The following is a 25,436-nucleotide window of genomic DNA, read 5'->3' as shown; positions in this document are numbered from 1 at the left end:
TAACAAGGTTTTAGTTTACAGTCCAAGGGAAAGTTTATATTGCACGCAAACATTTTTCACATCAGACATTTATCTTGGTTTTGCAAAGTGGCAGCCAGAGGAATACTGCTTTCTAGAAAGTGGAGAAACTAATACTACAAGAATCAGGGATTTAAAGTCCTTGGTGGCGAGTGTCACCCAAACGTTGGCCGGTGGGGAGTGGAGGAAATCTTTTGGGGGAGAAGGTTATGATTGCTGCTTTCCTTATCCTCCAATCATTACAAAACACTCCCCTGAAGGAAGAATACAAACTCTGCTGTTGAGGACCCAGGCGATAATTTAATGTCAGAAAATACCCCTGTAAGTTGTAAATAATATTCATCCTTCCCAGGCATTTAACACATTGGGTGGCTAGACATCTATAGATGTGGAGGGTGTTTCTGAGATCACAGCTGTTTCATATTCCATCCGGAACTTTTCTTCAGCGTCCACAGTTCCCACAATAAATGTGTATATCAATGGGGGAAAGTTACGTGCTGTATATTTTTGAAACTCTGGGAGTAGTAACAGGCCGCTTTTTCCTGCCGGGTAGTGTCCTCATTTTCTTGCTTCATAAACAAAACCCGGATGTGGCTTGGGAAAGGAAAAAAAGGGGGGGGCTGCAAAAAGTAAAACTTTTAATATTTCTCCAAGGAAGCGGGCTAGCGCAACTCCCAACTCTTGGGCCCCAGCCCAGGCCGGTCCCCTGCGGGCGTGGCGGGGTCAGGAGCCGGGCCGGGGTCAATATCCCCGCGGGAGATACAGCAGCGCGAAGCTTTTCAGGGTCCGTGGACTGAACCCTCCCCGGAATGCCTGGGACAGGCCTCCCGGGGTTCTGGGGACTCGAGACAGATCAGGAGTTTTCAGGTCCTGGGACGCTGGGCAGGGCTGGCGCAAGGGGACGGTCCGCAGGCAGCCGAGCGCTCGCGACGCCCCGGACCACCGCGCGGGGAGGCGGTCCCATCCTGCGCCCGCGGGCGGGGGACGCAGGCACAGCAGTTATTTCGGGACGCGCCCTGGTTTACAGCATTTGCCGCCGCTCCACTTCCAGAGCTGTCCCTGGGCCCAGTTGGGAGCGAAGATGCCGGCCCTGCACATCGAAGATTTGCCAGAAAAGGAAAAGCTGAAGATGGAGGTTGAGCAACTTCGCAAAGAAGTGAAGTTGCAGAGACAACAGGTAAATTGGCTACCCCAGAATATTTCCTTCTCTAGAATAAACCAGGGTCAGCTTTTCCTGGTTTGTTGCGGTAAAACAAGTTTTTATTGTTGCTTTGTTTTGCTTTTGCCGCTTCTCTTGAAGTAGGGTTCTGTGGGTGCCTGGGAACTGCCCGTTGACACGGGAAATCATAGGAAGTAAAAGAGAGAGCAGGGGTCTGATGAGTAATTTCAAGCCAATGTCAGAATGTCTGAGAAGCCTAGACTAGGGGAAACAGACACGAAACTTTGCCTGCTCTTAGACAGTTGGTGTTAAAAACTCAAACTGTAGGAAAAAGGCCGATGGCTACTTAGTTCTTTGATCTTTTTCAGTATGGGAAGAATGGTATCTGAAAGGTTTTTTCAAGTCACAATTTTAAGTCCTGAATTATAATACCTAGTTTTAAATTTCATCACAGCCCTCCAGGGGAGTGTAGTGAACAGTCCACTGAGGCTTGGAAGCAAAATATTACAATTTCTGTGTTTACTTGTAAATCTCATCCCTTTATAATTTCCAGTTTATGGTTTATAAGTAATGAACGAATACAGTAGTATCTATTTATTTATAAATAGTTATACACATACTGAGGTCCATATGAAAATTCTTTTTACTGATCATGATGAAATATTGTAGAGACCACCAAAGCAGATTACAAATTCAGTAAGAATATATACTCCAGTGTTCAGGAGTCTCCACTGAAATTTGTTGGAGGTTTTGTAATTTTTACTTTAATTTCTTACCTGTAATAGGGACCTTTGTTTCTTCCTTTTTTCCTTAATCAGGCAACCTATAGTCCAGGAGTAGGTTTTTGGATAGTTGTCTGGTTTTTTGTTTGTTTGTTTGTTTGTTCGTTTTTAAGGGAAAAGATCTAGTCCTTTCACAACAGCAAGAAAATTTAAACTGATTTTATTTCTCTGTGGTTTTAGTACTAGAAAAATTAAGGAAATCAATGGAAATGAAGCAGGTATGGTAAAAATGCCCACTTACCTTCCTGCTGTAGTGATGTTAAGTCTGTTCATGACAACAGACTTGTGACTCAAGGGGCACATTTTGAGTGATGTTTGGAAGATGCAGGCTTTTTTGAGCTTTACTCTTGATCCATCTCTTTTCTTGTATTTAACCTGTCACTTCCAAATCCCTATTCTTTCTAGATTTGGGAATGCAAAATCCTTCCTATCCATGTTGAAAGTTATTGTAGCTTTAAAAATACTGCTTTGTTTAAAGGAAGAAAACAAAGTTACAGAACCCAATGAATAGGCTTGTTTCTAGAAACTTTAAGGCACCCACTTTGTGAATAGCAGCGCCCAGCAGTAGAGCATTTGTTGACCACTTAGCTTTTTCACACAATGAACCTTAGAGGTTACCTGTTAAACAGAGTTGCATGTATTGAAGTAAAGCATTGTCTGAAGAATTGGAATACCTTAGTATCTGGTATTGCTGTACAGAATTTACAGGGGGGAAAGGAGACAAATACCTTCCAGTTATTTAAAGCTTCAAATTAGAAATTGGGTAGAGCCTGCATGCAGCTGACTGGAAATACCATTCATTAGCAGGTCTTCCCGGCCAATTCCCCAACATCCACGTCTAGGACACACCCCGCTGGATAGGCTTTCCAACTTCAGGAATTCCAATTGTGTGCCAGAGGGAGAGAAAATTTCAAGGATAGCCTCAGGGGAAAGAGGGAGAGGCATCAAAGTCCTAATAATAATATTCAAATATTTTATAATACACTTCGAATCATAGGCTATCGGTGCTAGACAAACACCACGGCTCTTACAGAGCATTCAGCCCTCTTACGTTTAAGAATTTTTAAAAAAACCTGAATCCCAATGAGGCTAATGAACTAGCTCCTCATTTACGGCCCCAGAGCTAATGATAGGGCAGTTAATAAAACAGTCTGATGCCCGATGCCCGTTCATTATTCTGTCAATGAGTCATTCATGTCTGAGCTGTGTGCTCTGCTCAGGCCAAGGACACAAAATTCACAGGCTGGATTCTGGCTCCAACTAATTGTTGTCCAAGCATATCCTCTTGATCATGGAAGGAAATGTAATGGAGGAGTACTTTGTAGGTTACAGATCTCTTTGGAAACCTAATGAAGAAGCCCTGTTAAGAACAGACACCATTTAGAAGAACTTGAATCTTACCCGTAAATTTCTCTGGGCCCACAGACCCCGCATTATGGATACTTGCATCACCAATACTGCAAGTTCACTTAAAGTACACACACCCTGAATTTCAGCAGTGACGGACAGCCGATGTTACCTGAGAAAATGGTAGTTGAGAAGATTTTATTTTGCCACATTCTAAGTCAGATACACACCTAGTTTTAAGTTTTAAATCAGTGGCCTCCACGCTGGTGTGCAAGGAGTCCTTTGGGGATGCAGGAGTAAATTATTAAAATTTCTGTCTTTATTTTTAAATAATTCCTAGGTTATGTTTGAAGATTATGAATGATGTATTGACACAGTAGTATCTGCACTTATAAGTAAATGACTATATACATTTTGGGACGCACATACAAACATGTTTTAGGGGTCGCCGTTAAAATAGTTCACAATTACTAATCTAGATTACCAATTTAATGGGAACATTTTTGTCTCGTTTTAAATGGTCTCCACTGGAATTTGCTTGAGTTTTTGCTTCTAATTTCTTACTAGTAATGGGGGCCTTCATTAAGACACAAATCCTTTTTTTTTTTTTTTTTTTTTTTTGTAATCTTACACCCTCCCCTAAGGATAGACTTTTTAAAGAAACTCTGTCATCCTTTCTCCATTTCAGATAAAGTTTAAAAAACGGCATACACACAAGAGTCTCAGATTAGCATAAGAAGCCTCAAATTCATCTTCTATTATAATCATTGCCGCCAAGCAGCTGACGGGCAAGAATTCTGCGCAGAGACAAGATGGGATGACAGGGCAACTTCAGCCTTTCCCGAGTCAGGCTTCCTCCAGGGCTCCTAACATTTTGTAAAATCGCAGATCGTGGCACACACCCATAATAAGTGAGAATTTTGGCAGGACATATTCCAAGACATTAGGAAATGTACTACTGTCACTGTTCCTTAGCATGGAAATTGACAACAGAGTATGGTTTAGTTCCTAAAATATTGTGGACACGTCATGACTGTTTTAGCAGAGGAAGGAAATCATGTGAATCACAATGGATAGAAATTGCTGAGTGTAATTTATTTAATATAGTGATTTTCAAACTTTTTGACCCTGACCATAGTTAGAAATATATTTTACATAGATTGTGTCATTTATTAAATTATATATGCTCCGTGCTGCACTCTAATATTTTTTAGCCTTGTTGTAAGTTCTGGTTCTACCCAATTATCTTAATTTTACTAGAAGGTGAATTTGAACACTGCTGACCTAATTCATTTTGTTTCCCCCTCAAGGTGTCTAAATGTTCTGAAGAAATAAAAAACTACATCGAAGAACGTTCTGGAGAAGATCCTCTGGTGAAAGGAATTCCAGAAGATAAGAACCCCTTTAAAGAAAAAGGCAGCTGCATTATTTCATAAATAACTCTGGGGAGAAACATTATCCTCAGTGGAAGAACTAGCTTGTTTTAGTTTTCCAAAATAAAACCCGACATGCTTTTTAAAGAAGGAAAAACTAAAATTTAAAGCGGACTTTCTCAAGCACTTATATAGATATGGTTTCATATTGTATAAAAGCTATGTGCTTCTCACCTTTGCTCACTATCCACCCTGTTTAAGAGGGCAGAGAGTATCAAATGTACAACAATGGAAATAAGGACATTACTTGCGCATGACTCACCTCTTTTAGTATATTGCCTGATGCCTCAAATAAAGTTTTATCTCTGGAAAATAAGTGTTGGTCATTTAAGAAGGCTTTTTTTTTTCATCCACTTTTATATTTCTCCCCTTCAGTTTTGTGTGTTTGGGACATGTATCAAAAGATTAGGCGTTTGCTAGATCAGGTCTCCACGCCAGTTCTCTCTGCTTCAGGAGTTTTACAGCGCTGAGCTCTGACTTCTGGGATGTTTCCACCCTAACATTAACTGTTGCGGAACTGAGAGAGTATAAGTCCCAGGGCTGGCAGGAGTCAGATGATCTGAGTCAGGCCAAACCACATCCACAGTAGCACTTCCTCGGTTTATCACCACACAGATCTCCTTCAAAGTGTTGCAGCCTTGGTAGCCTTGAGAAGGTGAGGGGGTTGGGGATCCTTAGGAGCACCCCTGGGGCCAGCTGGGTTTGTTCACCCTGAGGGGGAGCTGCATCTCCCACATGGTTTCCAGGTCTTGGTCAGAGCAACCCTCCGTTGTGTGGCTTTGGCAGTTGGCTCTGCACCCGCTCCTGCCAGCCTTTTCCAGAGGGCCTGGCCAAGCACGCCTCTTTTGCAAAGGGGCCAGTTAATCTTTTGCCCATTTCTAAAATTAACTTGCCTTTTTTCCTCATTCCTCACTGACTTGTGGGAATTATTCATATGTTCTGATCATTCATCCTTTGTTGTTAATAGGTGTTGCAAATACCTTTGCCTAGTCTGTGCCTTAATTGGTCGCAGTGCTTCACAGCTGCAGTGGTTTTAGCCAGAGTGCTGGTCTGCTCAAATCCTGTAGGAAGGCACTTGCAGGTTGGACATGAAAGGAAGGTTCCTTTCTTTCTTTCTTTGAGCATTTTCCCCCTCTTCTGACTTTTGTATGCAGATAGCTCCAGGCTTGAACCAGGAGAAAGACAAGCAAAACCCTTGCAAATTAACTTCTGCTCAAATGAGCTTAGTTACTAACTTGCCCTGCAATTTTAAACTGGGAACCAGAAGCCCAGGTTTCTCTTTGGTTAGGCCTTTTGCCTGCTTAGATGCATAGGGGCACCTTACCCAGCCAGAGAGGTGCCTGTGGATTCAAGCAACTTCCTAAAGTATATCTGCACCCCGATGCTGAAACTACTTTGGTCTTCCCTTCTCTGGAAAAGAACAGGATACCCTGGTGTTTGAAAGAGCAGGTTATAGCAAACCGAGAGCAAGGACTATTTCCTTCAGTTTCCTGCCTTTTACCAAGGGGTGACGTCAATTGGAATTACTGAGAGCCCCAAGATAATTTTAGCCCACAGCATGATCTACTCCAAGGTAAGGTTTAAGGACAATAGAGGTATGCATTCACTCCAACAGCTATGGAACAATTAGTATTTGGGATGTGTTGTTACTATTAGTCATTTAAAATTCAGGTGGCATGGGATTTCTATACCTTAGTGCTTGTTGAATTTTTGTTCAGTGAGCTGTTCCATTTCTTTCAAGTCATAAAGTTTCCTTTGGTTGCATAAGAAAACAAACATCAATTCTGGGTCTTGATAAAGCAGATTAAATCATGCGCTTCCTTCATGGAGGGCCAGGTCCATACATTCACCCCCTAACTTTTGGAGAGTTGTGGATTATGAAGTCATACCTGAGTGATTATTAGCCACATTCAGCTCTCCATTCACATGCATCTCCAAGTCCTAGCCTTTGCTTTTTATGTACTTTCAACCACGTGACAAATTAGCCCACTTCTGGTTTTTCCTTTCTAAGTAGCCAATCCTGTAGATGTTTCTACCAAATCTAGTTTTATTCTCTTTCTCTTAATGTTTCATCATGGCACCTGGACAAACCTATAGAAACGTAATAAAACCCTTTTGATTTTCTGCTAAAAATGTATTAGCTTGCATTATGAAAACAGTGAAAAATATGGTAATTATACATTAGAATATATTATATAAGCAACTTTTACTAAGTGGGAATTTAAGTACAATTTAAACCACATGTTCAGTTTCTTCCCCGTATACACAGTAGTTGTGCAATTAATTGTTTGGCAACTGATAAAATAATTACTGTGTTTTGTGTATTGAGACAGATTCTGTGAACTCATATTAAATTTTTTCTTTTTGATTTTTAATTGTTTATTGCTTGCAACATTTAGCAAACATATTTTTAATTATTTTTATCCATTACCATGTATCCCTTATTAGATTATATTATACCCCCTTATATTATACCCCCTCCCCCCTGCAATCACCACCCTGTTGTCCATAACCCTGAGTCCTTTTCCTTTTTTCTTCAATCCATCCACCCTCTTACCACCCTCATAGCTGTCATCCTGAACTCATATTAAACTAACAAAATTTGCTTTATTCTTTTTACACAGAATCAGCAGTATAAGCTCACCCATACCTGGTATTTTAAGGAAGTTTATTTTGTGTGTTCCATGCAAACAGATATCTTATTATTATCTAAATTTACATTTCCTTGATTGCCTGTGATACTTGCGGTGAGATTCTCATGCACCTTTAGACCACCTTCACCCATTTCACACAGCTCCAGCTCCCTGCCTGTACCAATCCCCGCTCTGTATCTATGAGTTTGGTTTTCTTTTTTCTTTTTCTATTTTTAGATTCCACAAATAAATCACACAGTATTTGTCTTTTTCTGTCTGAGTTAATTGACTTAGCATAATGCCTTCAAAGTCATATGTTGTTGCAATGGCAAGATTTCCTCCTTTTGTTATGGCTGAATAATATACACACACACGCGCGCGCGTGCACACACACACACACACACACACACTTCACATTTTTTTATTCATTCATCCACCAAGGGAGTTTAGGTTGTTTCCATATCTTTATTGTTGTAAATATTGCTGCAGTGTTCATGGATGTACATTTATCTTTTCAAGCTAGTGTTTTTATTTTCTTCTCATAAATTCTCAGAAGTAGAATTGCTGCATCATCTGGCAGTTCTATTTTTAAGTTTTTTGAGGAAACTCTATGCTGTTTTCCATATTACTGTACCAATTTACATTCCTACCAACTATGCACAAGGATTCTCTTTTCTCCAAATCCTCATCAACATTTGTTATTTCTTCTCTTTTTTAATAATAGCCATAAGAGCCATAATAGCATAACCTAATAATATAATAGCTATGGCAGGTGTGAGGTGATATCTCATTGTGGTTTTCATTTGTATTTCCCGGATGATTAGTTATATTAAGCACCTTTTTAATATACCTATTGACATCTGCTTATATTGGTTTGAAGAAACATTGGAAGGTTATAAAGGAAACTAATAAAAATTGCTACCTGTTAGGGCCAATGCTGGGCATAACCAGATGGGAAAGAATGAGATTGAGATTTCTCATTGTATATTTTTCTGTACAGTTTTAAATTTTGGACCCTAGGAATATATTATCTGGTTTTAAAACTAAATTAATTTTAAAATAAAAGATATAAGCAAAATTTATATTGCCATTTTTAGGTTTCGGAGGGCAAGTATATTTTGATATTAATGTCCCATGAATCAGAAATAAGTTTGTATAGTCAACATGATTTGATTAGTAGTCTATTTTGATCTGTTAAGCTTATGCGACCAAGTAAGACAAAGGTGTGGAGTCAGTAGTCATTATATTTCACTGTTATTTTCTCTAACTGAGTCTTAGAAGGATGATAACCCTGGAGAAATAAGCCCCTGTTTTGCGTATATCAGCCTAGAAAGCAGCGACTACGGAGGAGGCGTCTTTGATTGAACGGAGAGGAACAGGGCGCCGGCAGAAGGAACGTGCGGGGCAGGGGGGAAGCGCTCTGCCGTAGGATGTGCCCTGACACCCGGCTCTGTGCCCGGGGCTGTCCTAACGGGAAGGCCATTCAACAACAAATATATATGGAGCTCCCTAGATGTACTAGGCACTCGTTTAGTCTTAAAGGATGGAGAGGTGGGTTAGACAAAGTCCTTAACATCATGGAATTTGTAGAAATTATAATTAATCAGATATAAGAGGGAATTATAGAGTATATTGTGATACATAAGGTAGGATACAAAAGAAAGTGTTTTTTTGTATTTTTTGGATGATGATGATGATGATAGCTTATACATATGAAGTGCTTAATATTTGTCTGGCCCCGGAGTAAACTTTTTACTTAGACTATGCCTTTCAATTCTCATGAATACCTTATGTATTGGTAAAATAATTTACACAGTCAATATAGCTGGTGTAACTGGTGAAACAGAGACTGTACCTTAAACATTATGCAATACTACCTCTCATGTAGAAGCCAATGCATATGCAGAATTAAAAGAACTATTAGCTCAACAAATTTTTGAAGTGGCTTTTGGCATGAGTAGAATAAGCCAGCTACTATAGTGTCAGAAATTTTTAGCCCTGGTATATGAGATAGAGCTTTATAGTAGCTTATCTTAGTTATTATTATTTATTGGTGTCTGATTTTCTATAATGACAGCCTAATATAACAATTCTAACCTATACCAAGTAGGTGAATTTTGCTTTCTTAATAAATATAGTAACACAACTCTAAATTATTATAACACTGATGAACTTTAATTATTTATCAAATAGCTTTTGCTCATTTGCTAAATAATATAACCTCTTAGTGTAGTACTAGAATTTCATCTGTTAGAAGCTACATGAATGCTGGTAGAATGCTTACAAGAAATAAGTCAGACTCTATAAGGACTTTCTTGAAAATATCAAAATTAGTAAGTAACAGCGCTAGAGAATTGCCTAAAGGTACTAAACAATCTTTCTTCATAAGTGATTAAACTCTGTCTCTGTAAAAACCTAAATATTTTATATAACAAGTGTAGCCACAGGTTCTAGCTTGTGTCATCTCAGCCTTTTCTTAAAATCAACCTGAGGCATGTGATGTTATTGGCCTCACATCACAGAGTTGGTTTGGGAATTAATGGGCCTGATTACCTAGGCTATGAGTAGAATGCTTTAACTTCATAACACGTCCTCATGTATTGGCATTGATCGATATTTACCAAGTGACACCTTCAAATCCCCTTTGGAAGTAATCAGATTAAATAGAAATATATGAAAAAATACCTATTCTACAGAATCAGTGTATTCACTCAAACTTTTGCAGCTCTGTTTGGTACTGTGTAGGGAAGTAAAGAAAGGGAGTTGGTGTTGCCTTATTGAGCGTTTGGAAATAGCACAAATAAAGTCTATGTGTCTCAGTCTAAGAGAGAAAGAACGAAGAGGAGAGAAATATTTAAATCTATATTAAACAATTTGAAAACATAATCTAAAAACTCTAATACTCATATAGTTCAGTGACTACTTAAAATATTCAAAGGCCATTGTTGCTAAAGTTTCCTCTTTTTAACTAAAGTTAAGTGATAATGAGGAACATCACATAGATGCGCGTGCTCTTTGCATGCCAATAGCCAGACTCACCTTTTCTCTATGTTTTATTTTAATAAATCTTTGAAAGATTGTATGCAATTGGGTTTTCAGATTATTTTATTTACATATATTATTTTAATATAAAAGCAGATTAAAGTAGAATGGATTCATATTTACTCATATTTGGGTTTTTCAGTTTGGGGCAGGGAGAAATTTAGACATTTAAAAACCGTTATTTTTTTTATTTGATTCAACAAGAGCCTGTAAACATGACAGTCTATTTATGGACAAGTTCAGCCAATATTTTTACTCACTTTAGGAACTGGCAGTTGAAACAAATGCTAGTGACACTAATCAAGTCCAATTAATTAAACCAATTTTATGTACAAAGTATAAGTGGATTAAGCGTTTGAGAAATGCAAGGGTATTGAATGAACAATTCAAGAAAGACTAAGACATTTTCTACCCTTTTTTATGGGAACATTTCATAGAAGGAGATACAATAGCTTAAGTGAAAGAAAAGAATTCATGAAATTTATATTAAAAAGGAGAAATTTCACTTACTGAAAGCAATATGGGAGACCAAGAAAGTATTTATTAAAGCTATGTAACAAGAGCAGAGGGAACCTATAGATAATGGGTCTATTGTCTTTGGTAAAAAGTCTTTGAAATGCTTTTGTATCTGTCGTGGGTAACTACCCCACACTCAATGACTTAGCAAAATTTATCTGGTATTGCTTAGGGGTCTTCCAGTCAGTGTATCTGAGACTGGCTCTGTTGACCTTGGCTGGTTTCATGATTGTCTGCAGTCCCCTGATGGATCAGTTAGAGGCTGATGACTAGCTGGATGTTGGCTAGGAGTTGGCTGAGGCAAAGCTGGCCACTGGGTTATATGTCTTTCATCTTTTAAGAGTCTTGCCTGGAGTGGTTCTCATAGGGCGGAAAGGTTCCAAGAACAAGTGGAAACAGAAAAGATATCTTTAAGGCCTTGGGAAATAACCAGGACACCATCCCTTCCACTGCATTCAATTGTACAAAGCAAGATACAAGACCAACCCAGAATCAAAAGGAAGGGAAATCAATGTCCCCTCTTGTGTGACAGAGCTGCAAAGTCGCATGGCAAATGGCATAGATACAAAGAAAGGTGGAAAGTTGGGGACAGTTTACAATCTTTCCACATTATAGGATGAGGATTTTGGTTTCAGCCTTAGGCAGTGGATGCCAATAGCAGTAAGCGAGGGAGGTAAAGAAGCTCCGTTGGGATAAACCAGAAGATTCTGATGCTAAAAGGCAAACTGTGGGGATGGTCAGGACACAGATTCACAAAGGTGGGCGGGGGGTGGGCATTAGAACCTGATGTGAGAAGAGAAGCATCAAGATGAACATGAGACAGTTTCAGCAACTTGACAAACCCTCACAGTTAGTATGGCAAAGCCGAATTGCACCTAAGAGAAAAGAAACAGCCTCTTGAAAATTAATTTGACTAACTCAGTTTACAGACACCTCAGTGACTGGAAAGCAGAAGACTGAAGGGTCTGATATGTCACATATTAGGGAATAGAACGAATTCCTGCCCCTGGGTTGCTTCTCCATGCAGGACTTGCTCTCCATGAAGACAAGAGTTTTATTTCTGTTCCCAACACGGGTCAGTCAGCCTGGTGAGGGTAAAAGCTATAATAAGCCAGTTCTGTCAATATTGCAGAAACTGTTAATATTGTGCTGCTCCTAACTCACCCTCTGGGGCAGCCTGCATTTTTTTTTCTCGACTCTTCCTAGCATTCTGCCTTAGATGGCTGAGGTGAGAGACATGACCAGAGAATCTGGGTTTCCTATTTAATTTATTCCTCACCTCCCAAATTTGTTCTTGTTTTAATTCCTTTGAACATTCCGCCTGAATTTGGAGTTTAGAGGGACTCCTGCTGATATTTCTCTGAGTCTATGTCTGTGCTGAAGGTTTTTTTCGTGATACAGTACATTTCCCTTTTTCCTTAATCCTAATCAGTATTTGTCAGGCCTCTGATTTCTTTTACTATGCCAGAAGCTTCTCATGTAATTCCTCATACTTTGGTATAGTTGAAAGGGTGCAAGTTATCTGGAAGGGAAGGAGTTTGTGAGTACTTTCTGATTAATGAGTAACAAAATCACAAGTCTGAGGGCACGTTCCTCATAGGCTCAAAGGCTCACACAGCCTCAGTGCATCCATTGACTTGGTAGCTGACCCTGGAAATATATGATTCTTTTATCTTTTTAAGAAGGACATTTCCCAAAGCAATACTAGAGAATCTCCTTCACAAAATCCACTTGAGAGCTTGGAATCTAAAATTCGTGTCATTAACATGCATATGTATAAACTAAAAAAAAATTTTAAAAAAGTGGGTGAAAGGTTATGCATTTGTCATAAATTGGAAGGGATATAGGCAACTTTATAAATGTATTTTCCTGGGGCCATAAATCATAACAATTCACTAGATCAGGAGTTGTCAAACTTTTTCTATGAAAAGCTAAATGGTAAATATTTTAGTCTCTGCAGGCTGTGCTAGCTCTATGGCAAGCACTTCAATATGAAAGCAGCCACAGACAACAACATACATAAACAAATGGGTATAGCTGTGTTCCAATAAAATCATTTTCATGAAAACAAGCAGCAGGTTGGATTTGGCTCACAAGGCCCTGTTCTAGATCAGTGTTTTCAAACTGAATGTTCGAACCCACTAGTGGTCAGTTTAGTGGAACGCTACCAATATTTTTAATAAAAATCAAATAAACTAAAATATCAGCTTATATTCCATGGAGTAAGAGGGTATTTGTCTTGTGAACCTATACGTGTTCAAGTCAACATGTAAAATTCATTTTTTTTTGTCTCTTCCAATCAGTAAAATTGGAAGGCTGCTCGTCTAGAGTGTTAGAGCTGAAGTCCACCTTTTGATAGTGTAAAGAATTTAACTTTGTCCAAAGAGAGGTCTGGGCTGTCCCTCCCCTTTGAATGTCCCTCCTGATGAAGAGTGCCTTATTTACTTGAGGACTTCAGACCACGTCAGAAAGTATGACATTGTGGCTGCTGGTGAGTCTTTGAGTCATGTGGTAGTAACAGTCTGACCTCCACAGTGGCTGCCGGCTGAGGCCAGCCATGTGGGCAGCGGACGAGCAGTCTCAGCAAAGAATCTGGATATCAAGGTTTCGGTGAGTTTCCCTGCTTGGCAATACTCCATGCATATTGTCACATTGTTTCCAAGAGAGTATTGCTGTCCATGACACCACTGGGAGAGGGCGCCTGAAAACTCCTCTGGAACTTTCCTGGCCTCTACCCTGTGCATCTGTCATTTCCCTCAGCTGATTTTCATCTCTCTTGTAGCTGTAATGAACCATCATGGTGAGCAAAACAGCTTTCAGTGAGTCCTGGGAGTTATTCCAATAAACTATTGACTCTGAGGGTGGCCTTGAGGACCTCTAAGCTCACAATTGACAGCAGAAGCAAGAGAGATTTGGGGGTCTGTGTCCTTTTAACTTCGAAGATGAGGAAACCATGGCCCAGTAGGATTTACAAAGATTGTGTAGAGAAAAAGTGGCAAAGTCACAATGAGAGTATGATTTTCCTACTCCTGGATGTATTCCTGCTTCTTGCTAACATTTGTTGAGTTTATCTTTGTGTCGTGGGCCTTATTTTATCTTCACAAGGACCCTAAAAAATTTAGACTAGGATTATTGCCATTTTGCTGTGACAAAACTGAAGTCTGGATAGTTAGGTTAATTTCCCAGGTTTATACTGGTTTTAAATGATAAAACTAGGATTTGAAGCCAGAGCCTGTTTCCGTGGAATATTATTTACTTGGATGTTGTTTTCTTGGATGTTACTTAATATTGTTTTCTTAGATGTTGTACATTCCATTCTTGAGAAAAGCTGACTTTAATTTCTTTCATGCAAATCCACCAGGTTATCTGATATATATGTATATAACAAAGAATTGCATCATATACATCTTTTGCATTCCCCTTAGCAAATGGCATACTTAACCCTTAATAAATAGAGGTTGATAATGGATGAGGATAAAATATTTAAGGTACTGGGTTAGAATACCATATACCTTCTTGATTTTCCACATTGTTGAAAACATTACTGGTTTTCTGCTGCATCTTTTCTCCTCTTTCTCTCTCTCTTTCCTCTTTTTCTTCTTTCTTCTTCTACTCCTCCTCTTCCTTCCTCCTCCCCCTCCTCCCCCTCCTCATCTTTCTTCTCCTATTTTCCTCTTCTCAAAACCCAAATAGACTAATATCATATTTCTTAAAAACTGAGTTAAGCTAAAATTGCAGCTGAATAGAGTTTTGGTTGGACTTTGATTAGATACATTTTTGCTATAATAGTTCTCTAGCAGAGTGTTTTTTACTGTTATTTACCACACAATGGAATCCAAATTTATCTTTTTTTTTCCCCATACACTTAGGGTCAGGATATCCAGAAAATGAAATCTAAGATTAAAACACAATGGAAAAATAAGCACTGTATAATTCCTGTGTTACTTGTAATGTACCTATAACTGAAATCAAAAGATTGTTCTGACTATCTAATTTATAATTCAGGCCACTAAAACTTTCTAAAGAAAAATCTCCCTTTTGAATCTTGTTTTCTCCTTTTGAAATGTATTTATTTTCTTTTTCCAACCCTGATTACAGATTATAGGTAAGGAGATTTACTCATTTATTTACATCTAGGAACAAGAAAGATGTTTATCTGTTCCTCATGTGCTCAATATTCTAGGAAAAGCTGGATTTGTGGGGAATGAATAAACCAAGTAACTGATAAATCTGACACTAGTAGTGACTTCTAATTTATGGTCCTTTGACATTTCCTATGCCCCATAACCATACTTCATTTGATCCTGAGAGGTAGGCATGTAAGTATTGAACCTCATGTGATATTGTAATATATATTAAGAAATGCATATTTGGCCTTTGTCCCCACCCATTTCTGGCACAGAGCTCTTAACACCTTTGGAATTTCCTAAAGGAGGAGAGCCACGGAAGTGTCTTTTGTTATGTTAATGAAGTGAGTTTTAGCCTGTACCTAAGGATGGGGGCTGGTTGCCAGGAGAACCCACTCTGATTACAGAGTTGAAACTTTCAGTTCCATCCACTGACTTCTGGGAAGAAAAGAGGGGCTGGAGGTTGAATCCATTGCCAATAGCCAATGACTTAATCAATCATGCTTATGTAAAGAAGCCTCCGTAAAAACCCACAAGTTCAAGCTGCTTGCTTTTGCCATCCTCTTTTTGGATGCGCTCACCTGCTAACCTTGCTGCTTCCTTGATGACATCAGAGACCTGGCATGTGCACACCCTTTCCCCCCTAATCTCCTGCCAACTTCTCAGATAATGAGATTGTAACTGAACAAAAAAAAAGAAAACCAGAAGTTCAACTGCCTGTCGCCACAAAAGCCAAACTCGTGAGTCAGATGCTGATACAAAAGGGAAGAGGTTTTATTCAGGGGCTGTGCCACCCAGGGGAATGGCAGACTCCTGTCTCAAAGCCCGTCTCCTCTCTCTGCCATGGAAAAAGCGTGTCCTCAGCAAGGCCAAGACAAAAGCCAGTGTCCAGAGTTCCTGCTCCAATTTAAAGTACGTCTTTTGGGACCTGTAGGTACCTGCTCAACAGTTTTAGAAGCTCTCCAGGTAGCTTAGCTTGTTCCCAGCTGCTGTCCATTTTCAGGTTCCCTCCTGGAGCCTGCGTGTGGAGCCTGGGTGTGGAGCCTGCACAGCCACGGGCCATGCAGCTGCCAGGGCTCTGTGGTCACATGCTCCCTGGCGAGAGAGTGCACGAATGCACCGGCGAGTTCATCGCCAGGTGGGCAAGAGAGGAGAAAGAGCCTCCCTTGTGCAGGCCATGGGCCACGTGGCTGCGTAGGAGAGAACACACAAGTGCACCCTACCAGTGCAGATCTTGAGCCAAGGAGCTTCTTTGTTCCCTTGGGATTATATTAGCTTGGGTGTGGGACAGATCAGGTGCCTTCTCGAAATGACCATCAACTTCCCAAACTTATGGGCACTTCAAGTGGGTCCAGTTCCCAACCAATCCCTTCTTTCCCCAGGCTAGACTGAGAGACCTCTGTTGGGTCACTCTGCTCTGCACCATTTTGACTTCTATGGTGCCTGTGCCCGCCTTCCCCTGCTCCCACCCTCAATCTGTACCTTGGTTAGGGTGGGGGGCAGGCCTTTTTTCTAGCCCAGCTAGCTCGCCCTCCATGTGCTCAGTGTATGCACCTCTACTGCACTCTACCTGACTATTGTTTGGTAGCAAGATGACTGTTTTAACACTTCAACCTTAGAATTTCTCAATCCCCTTAACCCAGGTGAGTACAACAGTAGTTTTTCTCATCCTGCTCTTCCATTATACTGCGTTACTTTATGCTGTGTGATTGGAAGTGTTAAAATACTCGTATTTTTGTTAGCACACTACTAATTGGGGATAATAATTTCTATCTTGGGTCATGCTCAGAGATTATTAAAAATGTGAACAAAAACAGTAAACTTTTTAATGCAAAACAAATCTATGGTGTTAGAAGTCAGTATTATGGTCGCTTTTAGGTATGTGGTATGACAAAAGAGAACAGGGAGGGGGCTTCTGGGATGCTGGCAGTGTGTTAGTTTTGGGCGAGGTCCCTCGTTATACAGTTGAGCTTGCTTTGTGAAAATTCTTTGTGCTGTATACTCTTATGATATATACAGTTTTTGCTATTATATAGGAGACATTCTGACTGCCTTTATCCCCTTTGAAGCTATCTAATGATATTATTCTGCTTTAATTCTAATTTCCCAGGTTTTGAGCTGAGCATCTTATCTTTTAGTCACCTGTAGTTCCCCCAAAGGCCAGTTTGTCCCACACTTTCTGAGGTTCATGATAAGGTTCTCTAAAAATTGTATGTGTGTGTTGAGTAGAGACAATGGAGAATAGCAGAGAGCGTGGTAGGGGGAATTCAGAAGTAGAAGACAGTAATGAAAGGTCAGAGGTCATTATCTTGTCCAATTCCCAGACCATCTCAGAAGACTGATTACTGATGCACTTCACTCTCCTTCGCTTCTTATTCTGAGCCTGACAAATTGTCAGGGGCCTGACCCCTGCTGCTCTTAGATGATTTATGTAAACCAGGACTTTTTTCCTGGATCGTCTGAGCCAAAAGGTCAAAAGTGCTTCAGGCCTGGACCCTGACCCTCTTTCAGGGGGAGCAGGCTCTGGGGGCAGAATGTAGAACATAATGACAGCCACGTCCTGCTTTGTGATAAATTACCGACTTAAATATCAAAATATTAGTATCATCCATTTGCTTTAGTATTGCAGCCGCTGCTGTATTTCATTATCTTCTCTTTCTCTTTACTTTTGTCAGCACTCTTTTAACTTAAAAGTCTTTCTTCTTCAATCATAAGCTTGTGGAATTTCTAAGCCTTCAACTCTCCTTCACCCTAGTGTAAGTCCTGATTTATACACGCGCTCCTTCATAGTCCTTCCACTTTCCCTAATTTTTCCCTTCATTCTGATTTTATTTGCCTCTACCCTGCCGGGACCAGGTAGCCAGCATTTTGACATCATGCTTGTCAGATAATTTCACCACATCCTTGAAGAGTTTGACAAAATCATTGACCTCTCTTGCTGGTATGTCCTATGGGGAGCCAAGTCCTATGTGTGAATTGCTGAGGCTTCCTCTCTCCAGGTCAGCCCTGGTTCTGAATCTACCCAGATCATCCAGATCATGCCCCTGCCCCACTCAGACACCACCTCCCGCCACACTATTCTCTTCTCTGAGTCTTTTCTTCACTTCCCCAAAACTCTTCTCCCAAGGCACTTCTGTATGTAGCTATTATTATTCACTTGAGTGAAGAGGAGTTTACAAGGTAAAAGAGGAAACAAACTCGAGTTCAGTATGTTACCTCTGGTTCTGGCATCCTCTGTCCAAGCCTCGCTATCCGGTCCTCCTTCAGCATGTCTGCTCCTGTGTGTTCTGCTCCATTTTACCTCTAAATTCCAGTTAATTTTTAATGAAAATTAATCTTCTGCATGGTAGTCTGGAGTTTATCTGCCTCCAGGGTGTTGACTAGGAATGGACAAAATTGGACTAACCTTGTCTAGGCCCTTCCCTGCACTGAGGTTGTTTTCCTCTTTTACCTGTCTTTTACGTCTCTCTTAAAGTCTCCACTGCATCAATTACCAACTTTCTCTCTTCCCTTCAAGAGTTCAGCCTTGCTTCAGCCCACTCTCTTGTTGGCAAATGGCCTAGTCTTTTGCTCAGTACAAAAGTTTGAAATATCAGATGTTCAGATGTACACTTTCTTTTTCCCCTTCCTACATGAGAATGTGTCAAATGTTCATCTTTCTTGATCTCTGTCTTTTCTCATGGAGAAGCAAACTCTTTTCTCTTCTTTTCTTTCTTTCTTTCTTTCTTTCTTTCTTTCTTTCTTTCTTTCTTTCTTTCTTTCTTTCCTTCTTCCTTTCTTCCTTTCTTTCTGTCTTTCCATCTGCCCTTCCTTTCTTCCTCCCTCCTTCCCTCCCTCCCTTTCTTTCTTCCTTCCTTTCTTTCTCCTCCCTTCCTTCCTCCCTCCCTTCCTTCCTCCCTCCCTCCCTCCCTCCCTCCCTCCCTCCCTTCCTTCCTTACTTCCTTCCTTCCTTCCTTCCTTCCTTCCTTCCTTCTTTCTCTTTTACTTGCCAAACCTATCTCCTTCAACTCTTGTACCCATAGATCTCCTCAGATATAGTCTACACATTATGCTATAACCCTTAGATTTTCTAATTCTTGCCCTTGATTGATTTCCTCTTTTCTGCCTAAAAACGTGTCTTGCACTCTATCCAAATTGATTACAACACCAATTATAATTATAAAACAAAAAGAGAAAGTTTCCCTTATTCCTGCTCCTGGTGAGAGCAGGACTCTCCATGGCGTTATTCAGTTTTCTTCCTGCTCCACAGAGCACTGCCTGCATCAGTTGCCTGACTCCCTTCCTAACTGATCACTCATTTTGTGAAATCTTGCAATCTCACATCCCTTCCCTTCTCACTAACTTTCTCCACGTGACTTACCAACTGTCAAATCTAGTGCATTTAAATTCTCATTCACGTGTGACCTTCTATATCATTGGAAGCTGCTTTCCACTCAAAGACCTTTTTCCTTTGACTTTGAAACCTCTCCCACCGTGCTCTTCTGCCTGCCTCGGACTCTTGGAGCTTTTCACACTGGTTTGGTAGCAAGTCTTTCCAGGCTCGTATACACAGACCTGCCATGAGCCCTGCCCTTCACACTTCTCTACCCCTCATTTGAAGAATCTCACCATTGATCCAATAATATACTTCCCCTTTCCGAAAACTTAAATGGCTTTTTTCTTTTTGCCTGCTTACAGCTATGAGTATAAACTACTCGGATTGGCTTCAGGGTTCTACACTACACATGTTGTATCTACCATGTTAGATGTGTCTCCCATTGTTCTGCTGTATATGTCCATCCAGGGGGCTGCTGGTTTGTAGCTAATTAAGCGTTAAGCTTTTCAGCCCACCAGTCATTTATTGCATGTGTCTTCCCTCCCCACCCTGTCCACATAGCCCCACGCCTAGAATGCACACTGAGCAAGGGTACTACAACCATATTTCTGACTTACTCAAATATGAAACTAGTTTAGCAACTAGACTTTCATAAAATGTTTTATATATTTATAATTCCAAAAAGGAATTATCTTCTGGAGGGTAGGCCCCGTGTAGTACAGGCTTTCCCTACTATGTAAATTTTGTAGGAACCCCTCTGTGTAAGTGCACCTGCTGGCATTGTTGTGAGAGGCTGCGTTCAGCTTCAGTGAATTTTTCTCAAGACTCTTTCAATGCGTTTGCCCATTTCATGATGAGTGATTTACCAGCGCACCTGCTCACACCACACTGAGTGTTTAGAAGTTTTTGACCGAAAAGGGCATGACCTGCATGCCGCACCCTCCTTATTCACCTGATCTCACCCCGAGCACATTTTTTTGTTGTTTCCTCAGATGAAAAAAGTCCTCAAAGGGAAACATTTGCCAATGTGGAAGAAGTGAAACAAAAAATGGCAGAAGCACTAAAAGATATCAAAATTGGCAAGTTCAAAAACTATTTTCAATAGTAGAAAAAAAGTCTTAATAGGTATACTGCATCAAATGGAAAGTACTTTGACAGTGACTGAAGTTTAAACATGTAAGAATAAATACGTAATTTTTTATAAATAAATTCTGGTTTTTCGGTCCTCTGTGTGTGTGTGTGTGTGTTTCTTCTTGGGATGGGAGAGATATTTCTAAGTGTGAACACCAAAGGCAAAGATTGTTAAGAAAGATTAATAAATTGACTAGATGGAGAGAATAGCTATTTGTGCCCAATAAATATAGTAAACATTAATATATTTCTATTTATGGAAGTGTCACATAAAATTAGGACCAAGTTTGTTCCTTTTTTGGATTAAGAGTTTGATTATGGCAACTACATTCTTTTTAGTAAGAAAGCTAAAATATTAGAATGATGTTCCTCATTTTTTTGTTTTATTTCGCTTTTTCTAATTGAATAGCACATTGGGTTCCGTGTTACAGGGGAGGCTGTGGGCGGCATACTGTCCATGACTGGGCCAGTTAAGGCAGGATCAGAGTGTTGGCTGGTTTGGCTTAGACAGTAGGAAACATCTGGTAGTTTCCTGATAGTTATCAAGACAGAACTGTGTTTCCTTTCAAAACAGCTTCCCATGAACAATGCACTACATAACAGCAGAGGAATTTTATACCACAAGTATAGAAAACAAGAATGCAACTATTGAACACAGACATTAGTTTCAACAATACCAATCAAAAAGTTCATTATACTCAAGAAGTAGATTTATATTTCTATTCTATTACAAATATCTTTAATAAAATGATGGAGCTTTTGATTTTCTTTCCTATAGCTAATTTCTATCTCTAGTTTATGTTAAGGCATTGAAGCAATTGCCCGCGGCCCCAACCACACCCTGCCTTCTTCCCAGGCCCACTGACCAATATTTGTGTTATCGATGGGGCTGACCCTGTAGAAGGTGTTTTGCCATAGTGATCCCACCTACCCTGCCACGTCTGCAGACTTCTCTGTGTATGGAGATACCATTACTCTCTTCCCTCCCTACTGTCCTCTCTCGCTTTATCCACTGGAAAGAGTACAATTTGAAAGCTTTTTGTTCCAGAATAGTGTTCCTACTGAAAAAAATATCAAATCCAATCTTAGATAGTGGTGCAAACTTTGCTTATACTTTTTTTTTTAACCCTTCCCCAAGGATGTTTTTTTATTGATGAGAGAGAGAGAAAGAGAAAAACATGAATATGAGAGAGAAACACCGATTGGGGTTAAAGCTCATAACCTTTTGGTATACGGGACAATGCTCTGCCACACGGCCAAGGCTGCTGACACTTTATTTTTAAAAAAAATCCTCACCTGAGGACATTTTTCTCATTGCTTTTTAGAGAGAGAGAGAAACATGGATGTGAGGGAGAAGCCCTGAGTAGCTGCCTCCAAGATGCACCAGGATGGGGATTGTACGCGCACGGATCTGGGATCAAACCCACAAGCCAGGCCCGAGCCGTGGCTGACAATCAAACCGCCACCTTTTGGTTACTGGATGGCACTCCAACCAACTGAGCCATGCCAGCCAAAGCTGCTTATACTTTTTTAATGTAAAGCTCAAATATGTTTACAAGCCAATCCCCAATGAACTTGGAAGGAAGGCAAGAACACTTTCAGCCTGAACACTCTGGGTTTCAAAACCCAGTTTCAAAGTCCAAATCTTTCAATTAAGGAATCTTAAAGTGGCTTGGCTTTCTCTCATATTTCTGCTTTCATATAAACATGTGATGAATAACTGAACAATGTCTTCCTTCTAATTTGTATATCAGAAAATTGGACCAAGTAACTTATATTTGTGGTTCCTGATTTAGCAAATCTGTCAACCCTTAGAGCTTGGCCCAGAGTAAATATGGGTAATCCATCATAGGGTGCCCTAGAACAGGCCTCATAGTCTGTTCCAATAGCATTGCAGGTCTACTAATCAATTGGAGTTGACATGACAGACTGTACCTGTTTGCCTTCCCAGGTTTAGACTTTTCTAAATATAACAATCATTGGGCACAACTTACCATCAATCGCTTTCAAAAGGAATGCTGAAAACTGTGTTGTCAGCCCCTCTTTCCTATTTCATACATGGACATTTAGGAGATGAATAGCTGCAAGTGATCTGATTTCTCCCTTATCCTTCTTGTCCAACAGTGCCCTAAAACTTTAGCTCATTCATTTTGAAGGGACTTCCGAGCACATTACTCCCATGTCCTCACAAATGATCTGTTTTTAGCAATGGTTCGAAGGACAAGGAGTCCTTCCTCCTTTTTTTTTTTCCTGTAACTTATCTTTCCCCATTTCTTAAATTCCTTTAGCTTTTTCCATCGTCCAAAAATGTTTATCACTTAATTATTTCTTCAGCATATTATGTCTTTTCTCTGAAATAGTAGCCCCTCCACACTATATAAATATACTGTCAGGATTTTCTTAGCCTGAAATAAGCAAACAAAAAAATGAACTTTTCGCCAATTCTGTTTCCTCCTTAAACTAGCATATTATAGCTGTTTTTGTTTCTAACTACATTTCTTCAAAGACTGAGCTGTTTTCATCAATCTTTTGTTTTTATCAAATCCCTTGCAAGGATTTAAAAACCCTCAGAATGTGCCAAATGCATTCCCGTCTCCTCTGCCCCTCCGCAGCATTCTTAACATACTTCCTTTTTTTGGCTTCTCTGACTAAATTAAAATTAAAAATTAAGCCCTGGCCAGGGGGTTCAGTTCATTGGAGCATCCTCCCGTACACCAGGAAGTTGTAGGCTCAGTCCTTGGTCAGGATGCATGTGGGAGGTGACAGATTGATGTTTCTCACACCAGTGTTTCTGCCTCTCCCTCTTCGCCAACCGCCTTCCTTTCTCTCTAAAATTCTATAAACATCCTTGGGTGAAAATTAAAAAAAAAAATTAAGTGTCTGCTTATTCTTTTTTTGGTTTGTTTCCTTAACATTGTATATACGTCCTAAGGACTTATCTTTGACTTTCTTCTTTTATCTTTCTCTACATTTCTCTTTGGAAAACTCAACTTTGAAAATTTCCACTATCATCTCTTTGAGGATGACTTTTAAATTAATATGAGTATATAGGTTTCTTCACTAGATGCTAGTTTTACATTTTCAAATCCCCTTCTGAACATTAAATAGTGATTTTCTTTTTCCAACTACTTTTAACCTTAAAGAGACTTTTTAGCCTGAATTTCCATCTGCTGAATATCCTGCAAACCAAATTTAGTTTCTATCTTTCAGTAGGTTTTCATGGCCCATTTTTCTCTTCCAGTTTTCTTTGTCATCTTGATTAAGGCCTTTATAATACCAAAACAGAAAGCCTAAAAAGTTATATTCCAACTTTCTGTTCCAGCTTCTGTAGTTTTTTTCCTCCGTAAAAACCCTGCATAAGGCCCTGAGATTTGTCATTTTAATCCACTGTTTTGATACCACATGTCTCTAATTGAAAACCTTGATGGGATTTCTATTATCATTTGGGTGGGGGCTGGTTGTCTTATCTGACAGCCAAAAGCCTCCAGGACCCAGGCTCAGTCTATTATCACAGCTTGTCCTCATGTCAAGCCAATTATTTTCTGATTCTGAAATTTGTCTTGATCATTTTTTTCTTATGCATTTGTGCCTTTGTTTTACCATTCTCAGTATCTGGAATGGTTTCTTCTACTTCTATACTCCACCTTGTCAAATTCTTCTCAACTGTTAAAACCCACATCAAGTCACTACAGTATTCTCCTTTTGAGGCAGAGGTGTGACCAGGTATAGGTAAAGTGCTGGTAAAGAAAGAATAAGAAGGAGGCAGCCGAAAGAAATCTTAGGAGGTTGATAATATTAATGTCCAATAGAGACACAGGGATGGTAACTAAAACCATGGAAATGCTTGGGGAAAGATGTAAAAGCAGAAGAGAGCCTGGGCCAACAGTTTCCTCCTGGGTAGAAGAGAAAGAGCATGCAAAGAACACCAGAAAGCCATGGCCGAAGACAGGAGAAAAGCTGGAGGAATGTGATACAACACATCAAAAGAAGAAAGTGTAGATGAGGAATTGGAAACAGCAAAATGTGCACAGTGTTGCTGACAAGTCTATTGTAGCAGGAGAGGAATGAGGGATCAGGTAAGGGTTTTAGTTTTTTTCTTTGGGAGAAGCTTGACAGAACTTAAACCAGTTGTAACTATTTAGGTTTAAAGAGACAATTAGAAACTACTGCAGAGAGAAAAAATACTTGATTGTGTGAAGTGCCTGGGAAGATGGGAGAGGATAGCCTCCAAATCGCAGATGGGAGAGGGTGCAGAAAGAGAGAGGGTGACGATGGATAGAGAGAGAAGGAATATGATTGGTAATTTAGAGATCAAGAAAATGTTCAACTGATGGCATCTATTTTCCTTTTGAGATATAGGTAATGTCAGCTGCTGATCCCAAGGAAGATGTGAAAACTGGCAGGGATGGAAGTTTCAGGAGAATGGGCGAAGTTTGAAATAATCACTGCTGAATAATGTGATTGCAGAATAATATGAAAAAATATTATTGGAAATATTATGTCAACAAAGAATAGAAGCAAGGAGAGAATCAGTAGGTGCGTTTATGCAGAACCAGTATTTTGCAAGACCAGTAAGATCAAGGTATTGGGACATAAATACATTTAGAGCGTGACCAAGGGTGTTATTGAAGTGTTGGATAATGGAACATGAGGTCTGGCCAGAAGGTATCCAGCTATGTTATATGAAAAATAGAGACATTTATTGAAGATACAAAATACAAGAAACATTGTACACAGGACAATGATGCCTCTGTCCCCTTCAAAGTGGCACCTTGAGACTTCACATAGTTCTCCCAACTGCCATCAACTGCACCATCATTTGAGATTCAGATGAGTCTTGAATCTCATTTATAATCTGAAATCTCTTTCCTTTCAAAGGTGGTTTTAGTTTTGGCAGAGGCCAGAAGTTGCAGGGTGCCAAATCTGGGCCGTA

General features: G+C 39.9%; 1 protein-coding gene across 1 annotated transcript; it reads left to right on the top strand.

Moving 5' to 3' along the window:
• Nucleotides 1-927: 927 nt before the first annotated feature.
• GNG11 (G protein subunit gamma 11) lies at nt 928-5,055 on the top strand. The gene is made up of 2 exons (XM_054564634.1): nt 928-1,195; nt 4,617-5,055. Exons 1-2 carry the CDS (start codon nt 1,100-1,102, stop codon nt 4,740-4,742), a joined length of 222 nt encoding a protein of 73 aa, XP_054420609.1. The 5' UTR covers nt 928-1,099; the 3' UTR covers nt 4,743-5,055.
• The last annotated feature ends 20,381 nt before the right edge of the window (nt 5,056-25,436 follow it).

The sequence above is a fragment of the Pteronotus mesoamericanus genome, unplaced genomic scaffold (assembly GCF_021234165.1).
Source record: "Pteronotus mesoamericanus isolate MK-2021 breed Mesoamerican mustached bat unplaced genomic scaffold, CSHL_Meso_final scaffold_85, whole genome shotgun sequence".
In the NCBI taxonomy this organism is placed as follows: Eukaryota; Metazoa; Chordata; class Mammalia; order Chiroptera; family Mormoopidae; genus Pteronotus; species Pteronotus mesoamericanus.
The sequence above is the reverse complement of the archived record's forward strand: the minus strand, read 5'-3'. Positions and strand labels throughout refer to the sequence as shown.